At 37.8% G+C, this 12,361-nt stretch overlaps 1 protein-coding gene across 4 annotated transcripts in view; it reads right to left on the bottom strand.

Annotated features, from left to right (window-relative positions):
- The window catches only part of ZNF385B (zinc finger protein 385B), a 417,917-nt gene that overhangs the window by 23,935 nt on the left and 381,621 nt on the right, over positions 1-12,361 (bottom strand). For all 4 annotated transcript variants that reach the window (XM_029225781.1, XM_029225783.1, XM_029225782.1 and 1 more), the window contains one exon: positions 8,366-8,528. In XM_029225781.1, the coding sequence (XP_029081614.1) occupies positions 8,366-8,528 (163 nt within the window). The remainder of the gene's footprint in view (positions 1-8,365; positions 8,529-12,361) is intronic.

Here is a 12,361-nt window from a genome sequence, read left to right as displayed (position 1 = left end):
CAGCAAACGTTACTTGGTCAAGGTTATATGGTCAGTGAGAGGTGGAGTGAATCAAGCTCATGCTCTTTCTGCTATGCTATACATGCAAAGTAGGTAAGTGCTCTCAAAACTCCTACCTTAGTTAATACATCTTTATCCAAAGCCACTCAAAACCTGACTTTTAAAAAAATAAAACAGTTGTAAAATAGGATGGGGAAAGAAATAACACACCTTTCTGAGATGTCAGACTTCTGGAAGTGTCATCTAGTGAAAAAGAATCTCAAACAGTTTTCAAAAAGCATGTGCAGTAAAGCCCATGAACCTTCATCTAAAGGCAGCATATCATGGTAGTGAATTCGAGGGACCGCCTGGGTGAGACCTTGAAACTACTTTTCATCTGAAGGACTCTGAGCCATTATTTCCCCTCTCTAGGTCTCACTTTCTAGTATCCATCAAAGGATTGTTATAATTAAATAAGATAGTCTATATAAAATGTTTAGCACAGTGGTATCAAGCACATAATGATACACGTTAATTATTAGTAGTACTGCTGTTAAAGTTATTTTTTGCATATAAGTCTAATAAGCTTGGATCTGGTTTTCTAGAATATACTATATTAGGTACGGCATAATGAAAGATGATGATAGCTGACTACCACAAGGGGCAGTTGTCACCTCTCACTGAAATCAGCAAGAAGGGACAGCTGAAATAAGACCCCACAGGAGGACCAAAAACAAACAGGCAAACTGTAAGAATATCAATAGTGGTTGCTTTAATTATGCTTTACACTTTGCAAAGCTCTTTCACAATCATTTCATTTGATTCATGCAACACTGCTGTTTTGTAGGGATAGCATTCCCACTTTACAAATAGGAAAAGAGAGGCTCAGAGAATTTAAGGCCTTTTCTAGAATCATAGCTAGTCAAAAGAGCAAAGAGTACCACTGTCTATAGATCTGCTGTCCAATATGCTAGCCATGCGTGGCTACTTAAATTAAATAAAATTAAATATTCAGTTCCTCAGGAGCATAAACCACAATTCAAGTGCTGAATAGCTACGTGTGGCTCAGGGCACTCATGTTGGACAACCGAGATTATAGACCATTTCCTTCACCACAGAATGTTTTACTGGGTTTTGCTGGTCTATAGAAATGAGAGCACCAAACCGTTACTGCATAATGATATGCCCGGTGTCCATGACAGTGAACCTGATTCTCAGAGAAAGACGTCAGGGAAGAGGAAAATACTTTAGAAATGTTTCTATGAAAAACACTTTAAGCCTTATATTATAGAATTAAATTTGTGTGGCATTAGGCTATAAGCATCATCAGAATTGGGCCCAGAATCCCCAAAAGTGCCGAGTGCCAATGCTCTGCACAAAGAATCTACAAATATCTACTGAGTAGTTCTATTTCTTCATCTACTCATTTCAGAAAAATTACATCAATGTAAGAGAATTCTTCCTGAAGCAAATAAGTTGAACGTCATAAAAATGTAAGCAATAACCTTTGTTAAAATCTCAAGGGCAGTTATGGTTGTGCGTTTATAAAATTATTCAGTGTACATACGAAGTCCTTTTATATTCCAATATCTATCTGATGCAGAAAGGCTGTAAATAAACGTAATCAAAAGAGATGAATACCAGTGAAATATGTTTGAAGATGAGAAAAGTTTTCAACAGCGATATAAGCCTTTAAAGGAGATATCCAAGGTTTTGCTTTTTAGAATGGTTTATAACATATCCCTCGTAAATCATAAGTTAATAGATTTACTGAGGAGTCAATCACAAGTCAGTCTCAACTTATGGTTCACCTTCTTCGAGCAACACTAGGAAACAGCTTTCAGAAGTGAAGAACCTGACAATGAATGCTCAGTATTACTTCAAAGCACTATAAAATGCTCAAAAGTTTCAGAAGTTACTTTCCAGAGGATGACAAACACTTAACTACCTAAGAGTCTTCAGCCTTGCCTGGCAGGATGGTGCTGTCAGATTCAAGGTGCATGGACAAAGCTGGAGGCAGTTTCATTTTTTAAATTGACTTTGAAAGTCTTAATGATATATGGATATTTCATGGAAATATGAGCCTTAGTATAATGGTCTATTCTCTTTAGACAGATGGAGCTCGATTTACGTTCTACATGATTGTATCCCGGAATTTCAGACTTAAAATGTTTGTCATAATATAGTTAATCTACTATTTTTATGAGGGATACGAAGTCTTGGCCTCCTGTATTTGGATAGATGTATGCCAAATTTATGGTGGCGCTGGTCTATAAATGACAGATGCTGCCAAAGCAGAAAACTATCATTTTCTTCTACTCAACAGCACAAGGTCCTGTTGCTAGAGACAGAAATGGGGGAAAGAGGCATTTACAAAGACCTTGCTGGCTAATCAATGGAGTCCTGCAGCAGTCGGTGGAAATGAGGAGTTGTCATTTGGAAAACTTGGCCCCATTTGTAACAACACATAAAAACTGTGAAACATACAGGGAAACCCATAAACATGACAAGGCGAGGGTCTCCATTTGTATCTTTGGCAGAAAGCCTCTTTGACAAAATTGAAAAATGTACTTTCATAACGTAACAGGATGACCATAAAAAGTTGAACTGCAGCCTTTCCAGGCAAATCACACTGATGTACTAGTTGATACTGCTCTCGGTTCACACCTGAGGAACTGCCACCATGCAAAAGCACATTATGCTGAAAACTAAAATGAGTTTTGAGGTATCCTCACTTCTTTCCTTCCTTCTTAAGTCTTTTCTGATACTGTCATCTCTGGCTCCATGGTATAGTCACGGGTGTGGGATAAACAAAACAATGTCCCTGTGCCCAGTGAAAATCTTTTAGATGGGATGATTCAAAATGCTACCGAAAATGCGGACAGCATTCAGGCTAGTCTACTGGACCCTTTAGGAGGCAGTTCAAGGCTCTGCTATACTGGTGATGCCCTTGCTCACTGCTGACCTCCAGCTCAGTGAGTGTGTTTGGCTCTAGTCACGTAAAGTCTACAGCTGTCAAGCTGGAGCTTTAAGAACACTTGTCATTTACCTGAAATGAGTGTTTTCATTCAAACTTGGCCTTGAAAAGATCTGTAACTTCTAAAGCTTTGTTCTCTTACAGTTAAATGATACAGACAACACACTGCACAGAAACTAAGGATTATCAATAAAACAAAGCCTCAATGACCCTGTCACTGCTATAGCTCCTACTGAAAAATATCAACAGTCAGAAAACAATTTAAAAGTAATACATAGTCCTACTCATTAATTCTTTAAAAAAGTGGGTTAGTGGTTTCTGACTTTTCCCATTGGGATACTGTACTTGAATTTACTCTTCTGAGTCAGAGAAGCTTAGAAGTAAGGGGAACAGTGGAATATTCATGGAACAAGAAGCCCTGAGTTCCTGCTGTGACTCTACTGGGATATGAGTGTGCAAGCCATTTAAAGCCTCACACAAGCCATTTAATCTTTCTAAGACCCAGGTTCTTCACTGTTACCACATTTTTGGGAGCAGCTTGAAGGTGGCGATTCTATATTATTTTTCTTTTGGAATCTCTTGAGGGCAAGAACATGTCTTTCTGTTCATTGTTGCATGCTTGAAATGGCCAATGTTACAGATGTACTATACTACTTAGTATAGATAATAAATATTTGTTAAATGAATAAATGGATACAGAGTTTGTTGTGTGCATATGTGAAAGAGGGATGCTAGTATCAGCCTTACCAGCCACAGGGTTGTTGAGGGGGTCATACGAAAACATTTATGTGACTGGATTTTACCAACTGAACAAATTCAAGGTGTTCCTCTTGTTATATTTTAAGCAGAACATGCTGGTTCCATCACCTTTGCTCTTAATTGCATTTATAAATGTATCTATAGCATTTTGAGTCGTTCCATCTGCTTTCGTCTTTTTACACAGCAACTGATTAAAAGCTGTTTAGCTCTAAATGGCTTTATATACTTTGAGCTACAAATGTATTTTCCCCATCTTGATATCTAATTAATTAAAAAAAATCTTGGGCTAAAGACTAGACATATGGATGATTAGGTCGACGATCACAATATTTTTTACCATTAGATTGATTATCAAAATATTTTATTATTTTCAAGAAATAAGGTCTTCCAAAGGCTCTGTTTTTTGTTTGTTTGTTTGTTTTGTTTTGAGCTTCTTATGAGTGGTTAAGTGCTGTCACAAAGAGCATTCAACTTGATGTATGGGGCATATTATCACAGGGAAGTGTTGTGTCATATGGCATTATGACACTTGAACTCTAGGGAGAAATTTGGGCACAGTGTCTGGCCAATATGTTCTAGCCATCTTCCTGAAGCTGCCTAATGCTTGCTGTGTCTTGATCCCATTTCTCCCAAAGCACCTTTTTCCTCCTTTCTACCAAGTTTTGAACTCCCACTGATGCATCATTAAAAGCTGGGATAGATCCTAGGAGACCAGAAAGCTATTTCTTTGGATTTTACGTTTAATTCTACTCCAACTTCTAAAAAGTGAATAGGACAGCTATCCTGCCTGAAATAAAACATATTTAATTTTTTTTCAATCATGTGGTCAGAGCGTCTTATAATAAATGAAATTCCTGTTACTGTAGTTTAAACTCATTTTGTTTACTGACTTGAGAGGAAAAAAAAGGAAAGCTTTCCATTATACCCTTAACTTTTTATATCTGATAGCTCCATTATAGCAAATTTCTTTGTATTGCACAGATGCAGTTACAACATGATCTAAATTATGTCTCCAAATGCATCATAAAAAAGTGGTTGTCCCAGTTGCTAAAATAGGAGGTAAAAAGGCTTTTCTATCAATAGCTCTTGGAAGATTGTTAGGCCACTTCTTAGAATAAATAATCTGTGCTCTCAAGGAGCAAAGCGAGGTCATCTGTGGCTCGCATGCTCCTTGTCAGATACTCTGAAATCACACTCTTCCTTGACTGATGTTCAGTGCATCCCAGGATGCTGCACTCCCAGAAGCCCCCTCCCTTAACATCTGGCTATTTCCTGTTCCTCAGGATTTGCCCTCATTGAACAATACTCTTGCTAAGTTACTGATGCTAAAGAATGAGAATGGAAATTGAATTAGTCAATCCTATGGATGTTGTGAATGCCTGGATTTTGAAATCTGGTAGCTGAGACATCAAGTTACTAACATTTACTTTTCACTCAACTATCTCAAAATCACATAGATATTGCTTAAGCCCACTTGATAGAACACTTCATTCAGAAGAAAAAGACCAGTGCTAGGGAATTTCAGTCTCTTAAGAACTGTCAATCAACCATGACTTTTCACTGTGACTATTACTCTAATTTTTGGCTGACTCCTTAGAGGCAGTGTTGTCTGAAATAAAACACTTCAGTTAATTAAGTACCACAGTTCTTCCTCTTCCCTCCCGCTTCCCTCTACATCCCACCTAGACTGTTTATGAAAGACTGGTCTTCGTGTCTCCTAACTTCTAAAACGGGGTTTTAAAGGAAATCAAAACAAGTTACCAAAAACTTTTATGACTCTGACAAAGCTGTGGGAGCTTTTTAAGGATTTAGAAATAGGTGGTTAACAACTGGTTATGTATTACATTGTTTAGACCAGATTTCCCATCTGGGCAAAACTTCTAATTTTCTAACTTGAAAATTCTACAAAACACGTGTGAAAAAAAAAAAGAAGAAAGAAAAAAACACATGTGAATTCTTGCTTAAAAGCTGACATTCAGTTGAAAGTGACAAAAAACCATGTATCTATTTAGCAAATACGACCCACTTTGTTTTTAAATAGTGCCATCTTTCAACAGCTTTGGTATTGCTTTTATAGATATAACAGGACGAACTAAATATTTCATTAGTATTAATATTTAAAATATGGAGAAACAAAAAAGTAATTTGAATGACCTAACCAATGTATTGCCAAATAATTTATATAGATTTGAGTAAGGAAACATGGAAAAATGAGGTAACCCCAACTACAGGTAGTTTGCATTACTTCTAGTCCAAGTATGGACAGGGACATGGTGACTGAGGTCAATACTGTTAGACCATAGGTACTTTGCGGGGTAGATAGGGAAGTGTCAGAGGAAGCAGGGGACGCTGGATTAAAGACCATCACATAGCTACTGGGAAAGAGACTCTGCGGTTGAGATTTGTTTTCCTCTCTCCCCACTCTCATCTCCTAGGGTTCTTCTAGATCTCAGTTCTCTTTCCTTGTTTATACCACTGCTGTACTTGACCCTGGTGTGTTTCTATTGCCCGCTAGCCAAACACAATTGTTTGTAAAGTCTCTTTCACTTGAGCATTCACTAGCATTTGAGAGTCAGAATAAAAGTCTTGAGTCATTGAACTTTATTTTAACATGCTCATTGGGCATCTTGTAGATTTAAGGTATGTTGTGATTCCGACCCAGCCCCTTTATTTGGATTTTCTATTTCTATACTGCTCTTTTCTTGGGTCTACTCGCTAATTGTTGACTTTTTTCTCTTCCTTTCCTCTTCTTCTACACCTTTCCCTCTCCCTTTAATTATCTTCTGTTTGTTCATTGATTCTTCTCTCATTGAGCCTTTTCTATTTCCATTTTTAACACTTTTTTCCCTCGTTAATTTTAATTTCATCTACTATGCCTAGAGCAAACCCAATCTGCAAATAATAGTCATATATATTATAATATAACTTAATGGGAGCATTGAGCACACGCAATAGCAATGCAGGAATGCTTACAGTACCTTCCCACTGTGCTATTAGCTCGAGACACAAAATAAGCTGAAAGAATGGAGTGACACTAACCTCCACTGTTTTATCATTTTGCTTATAAGTACTTCTGTCGGTAAAGAGCATAATTCAGGTAATAAAACCTGACAGAGTATTATTTCATAGAGGCAACAATATCCTGCAGAAAATGAAACTAGGCAGGAAGTCAGGAGGTGATGGCTCCTGTTCTTCCAAATGCTGGGTAACCTTGAGCAAATAACGGCTGCAATGTGGACCTCGCCTTGGTTTGCTACTTTATAAACTGGAGATAACATTTGACCCTAATATCTGATAGATCTGGGTTAAAGATTAATTTGCTAATATACGTAAAAAGGCTTTGTTCTTTAGAAGGGGAAAAGTGCAATGTAATAATTCAGTATTTATTATCTGTTCATCAGATAACATGATTTAGTGATTCTATCGCACAAAGAACAAAAGCCTTTATCACCAAATTTGGGTCAGCTCACTCACTCTAGGCTGCAGAGCCTTGGGAACCAGCATCTGTGGGACCTCATCAATAGTAGTCACTTCTTACATAGTCTCTCTTTGTCTAACCAGGCTTTTCTGAATCTTCCTCTTACAAATGGATTTGTGCTTCTCCAAAGGCCCTGGGAAACCACAGGAAAGCGTTCTTAAGTCTCTTAAGTCTACAATGACTTGGAAAGCAGAAGAGAATAAGACAAGAAGTGTGTGTCTTTGTGTTTCCAACAACAGAAAGGTCCCTAAGGAGAGAATCAAACATAAGAAAAAGGGATCTATTCTCTTAGTTTCCCTTACTAGGCACTGTTCCTCAGTTAGTCACTGCAACAAGGTGACTTACCCATCTTGGGTCCTGATGGGCGGATGTGAATGTGTGAAAGCCTATTAAACACCCAATTTCATGGCATACCTGCTGGAAAAATAAATTTTTTCTCTTCTCCCTGAATCATTCAGTTTGAACCTACTCAGAAAACCTGCTGATTCACTGGAACTATGAAATACTCTGCTTAAGAGGCACTTCCACTAGTAGCCCATTTCCAATTTATAAAGTTCTTCTGTTAGTCAGTTCATAACCGTGAAAAGTTCCTTTAAAATCTTTTGAGTTCATTTGTAACTCTGAGGAGAACTCTATGAATATCTTGAAGAATCAAAATCTCTTACTATTGAACACATTTCCAGATTCACTTAATAATGCCGCTCTCTCAGAAAACTTTACCTTTTTGCCCTTCTACTCCCTGTTACTGGGGTAAGAAAATATGAAAACGTCTGTTAATAAACAAATTTAAGGATTCCTTCACTGAAAAAGTCCATAGCAAAAACCAAATGTAAAATGAATAATAAACTCAGTATTTTAGATCCATTTCTTGATTTTTGTCTAAACACAATGTGACCAAGAAGCCTCCACTTATTTTCGTGCATATATACTTATATATATATTTACACACACACATATACACTTAAATGTATATATTTAACAACATGGAATGGTAACCTATCAAATGCTTAGATTCCGTGCAAACACATAACCCTTCCTGTGAAGGGAACGTATTAATATTATAAAAACAAATCATGGAGAGTAACATGCAACAGCGGAGGGGAGGAGGATGGGGTGAGGCCAGAGGACCAGGAGGAACACAAAGAATGTAAAGAACGAAAAGTGTCATTGACCTGATTTGTCAGAGTTGTTGCCTGTGATTGGAGTGATGGAGCAGCTGGGATTAGCCTTTGCGCTGTCCTTGGAAGAAACCATTTTGGGTTTATTTTTCGTTGCCTCTAGTGCTTTGACCTTCTTGGCATGTTTACTTCCTTTGTAGTGGGCCTCGGCCTGGCTCTACAAAGGAGAACAAATCAGGCTCATTTTTTTGCTACTTACAAACAGCACAATGGATGATCATGCAGGAAAAAAATACATTCAATCATAGGCACCACAGACATTTACAGCTCAGCACTCAACTATGTTTTTGGCATTTAATGAATAGTAGACCGGTATCTAAGAGTTTTTTGCATATTGAAACCTTCTATACAACACAGAGGATCTGTGTCTTTCAAAACCAGACATTATACGAGTGGACAACAGGGTCAGGACAAAATTGGGGCGAAGGTGAACTTTGTCATTAGTGCCCTCCCACCACTGCCCATTGGGGTTACTTGTCAAACGTTTGGCTGGCAGCAAGCCGCTTTGAGTGTCCTACCCGGGCGTGTCCTTCCACAGCCACTCCGTTTAGTTTCCCTTCAGCTACAAATCTGTCTTCCCTGCACCTACGCTCCTCTTGGCTCTGCTCTGAGAGCAAGTGATGTGACAAAGCAACCTGCTAGTGAGTGGAAATGGCACTACATTTTGGAGTCATCTACACGCGCTTCAGGTGTCATTTTGATGATTCCAGTTCTAAGAATACACGATATTAGGCACAAAGGAGGTAGGGACAATGCTTGTTTCTGATCTCTGATGTGATTCTGAAGTCAAAGCAGTTAGTATTACATTCACTTATACAAAAAGCATAGGTGAAACTGTGACTTCATCACTAGATCAAAAGAAAGAAAAGCGATCAAGGCAAGTGAATATTAAAAATTTTCAAAAGACAAAAACAAATTACAGCAAAACAAGAAAACATTTAGTCAATAAGCTGACATTTGGAAAATTCCCCTCTGCCTAAAGAATAAGGATTTTATCTTTTTGGCAACTAGTATAATGAACATGTTAACAAAAGAATCTAAGTATACTTGCTTCAATTTCATTTTTAATAGACCCTGAAAATATAAACAAACTAAAACATATATTATATGGTATATTAGCGTAGTTATAAAGGTGAAGAGGATGATAAACCTGTCATATAAAATGAGTTTCTGTTAGAGGATTTCTAAAATAATAATAACTTTTCTTCTTACATCAGTTTTCCGTATATACACTTGTATTTGTTTGTACATGATTATACTGATATTTTCATCCATTTTCCTCAACAAGTAGAATACAGGTGGTATGTATGTGTGTGTGCATGTGTGCATGTGGGTAGGTAGGTAGGTAGGAGTGGCAATGGACAAAAGGAGCCAGGTTTTAATTCTACATTTCAATTAAAGACATGTGATTTTCCTAGCACATAACCCCAATCACCCAAGGTCAACAGACTTTTATTGACTGTACACAGTCCCTAACTTCCTGAATATCTTTTCGTAATATTGTTTTAGACCACCGTTGACTTATCATGGCTCTTGGTTCGTTAGCTCAAGGACTTCTCATGCTGTTCTCTGTCAAGTTGAAACACAAACCCAATCCCAAGAGAGGAGAAAAGTGTAACATTATTTTGAGTCTTATCACCCTCTGAGAATGGTTAAATCCAGCAAATATAGTTGGGTAGATAAAAATTAAGAAAATATACAAATAAAAATTTAAAAATTGATAACATGAAGAAATAATAATAATGGCTGATATTACTGAGCCTCTGACAAGAACAGCTCGAAATGTAATACATGTTTCTCTCATGTAAGCTTCACAGTGCCCTGTGAGGCAGGTACAGATAGAAAACTGGGCACGAGAAGCTAAACAACTCATCCAAGGCCACGCACGTAGGTGGAGAAGCCGTTATGGGGATCTGAAATGCTTACGTGTATACTCCTATTTAACTAGATACCCGCACGTTAGACATATACATACTCACCCTAAGTAAACAATATAATTTTATTAGAAGTAAACCATTACACAAAAATTACACACAAAGAAAGCACACTGCTTTTCATGACTCAGTGAAGGATTATATTTTAACAGAAGCTCCTATGAGTAGGGAATACCTTCTTAATTCATAGGAAATATACCAGTAGAGTACATTAGGCTTGATCCTTCTGTTGAGAAGCTAAGAAAGGCCCACTTCTTAGGTATGTAACAATTTCTACAAGATATCAGTTGACCTAATAATTCATCTTTCCAAGTATACTAAACAGTGAGATGTTACTTTAGTGCGCTTTGGCTAAATAAACGTATAGTTCTCTAAATAAAACCTCCTGGCACAAGATGAGCAGAGTGTCACTTCCTCATTACTATTTCCTGGCATCACTGCAGAAAGTTAACAGTATCAATTAGCACTTGGGATAAAGAGCCAGCTGAGTGACACTCACTGGATGCCAAGCTGGAAAGAGCTCTCCAGAGCCATGATTCACTTTCCTTTTGAGTTCTGAGGCATGGAGAAAAGCGAAACAAGGCTTCTTAGCCTCTACTGACTACTGTTTGGGAAAGATCTGGAATTAAGACAGTGGCAGACAGCACTCATTCACACTTGGCATCTCTCCAGTTACCCTGTGGTATTCTTGGTAGTGGCACTATGCTGTGCTCAGTACTGTATCTGAGGTGTCAACAGCTTCTAAATCCTGGGCAGATCTTCAAGTGAAACAGAGACACTGTTAAAATAGTAACATGATTAACCTGCCTTCCTTATCTGGGAATCTCCTTAATTGAGGAATGAAAGAAACAAGGACAAGAGCCAGAAAACCAGGGAACGAGGCAACACGATCAAGTCCAATCGACGATGGTTCTCGTATCACTTCTGAGAGACTTGGTTAACTACACAGACATAATATTTTACACCTCCGTGACTAGTCAGCAGACACCTATTTGTCTAGCACGAACGGTCTGCTTTCTGATTTCCTCCCCAAAGTGCTGCTATACACCCCAAACTGGCAGTGATCAAAGAAACCCCTTGCCAAGAATTGCCAGAATTAGAGAGCTACCCAAACCACCATACTGACCTCCACACGGGAATTCATTGGTATCTAAGTTTTCCTTTCAGAGGTCACTCCAGTAGCTACCTGACCACCCACTGGTAGAGGAATAGCTTTGACAGGAAATGACATTTTGGAATTTTCTCTTCCATTCATCTCCATCTTTGTTACTAAAGCCCCTCACTTTCCAAAATCCTCTACATCTTTCAGGACCCTACTGGTCCAAATAAAAAAGATAAATAATGAGATAATGTATTGCTTTACAAATAAAAATGCAATAATGAGCAATTCTATAATTCACTGAGCTCCCATTTCTGTTTTTTACCTTATTTCTATTTTGGACTTCAGAGAGGTGGATAGGATCTTGAAACAAGATGTTAAACTGTGTTTACTTTGTATAGAAAGAACAGTCCAAACCCAAACTGGCAAGTGGTTGGGATAGAGTAATGTCACTGGATAAAGTTCTCAGTATTTATTTACCAATGGACCCAATCTTTTTGCATCTTAAAAAGTAATTGGAACTGTTCCCTTAATTACAGAGAGTGTATCATTAAAACTATTGGCATCTGGTTTTTTGAGACATTAGATTTCAACGTGTTAAGCAGTGTTAGATAGGAAAGAGCAGAGGTCAGTTACTTTTCAGATAAAAAGTATATACTCTATATACTAAAATGCCAAATAAAACAGATGTCAAATGAACTACCATAAAACAGGCTAAACTAACAAGGGGGAAACCTGATTATTTATTTCACAAAGAATTATTTAGCACCTGCCATGTGCCAGACATTGTGAAAGATTAAAAACAAAGACCCCTATTCAGAAGAATGGTAGTTGGAAGAAAAGACGGACATGCAAATAACTATAACCCACAGCAGAGAGTAAAACTGTAAAATGGAAGGTAAACTGGTACAAAGAAGTATGGGAGCCAGGGGAGAGGTAAATTTCTGCAGATTGGAG

This window comes from Monodon monoceros, unplaced genomic scaffold, assembly GCF_005190385.1.
Source record: "Monodon monoceros isolate NGI ecotype Baffin Bay Population unplaced genomic scaffold, NGI_Narwhal_1 Super_Scaffold_16, whole genome shotgun sequence".
Taxonomy (NCBI): Eukaryota; Metazoa; Chordata; class Mammalia; order Artiodactyla; family Monodontidae; genus Monodon; species Monodon monoceros.
Note: the sequence above shows the minus strand (reverse complement) of the source record. Positions and strands in the feature narration are given on the sequence as shown.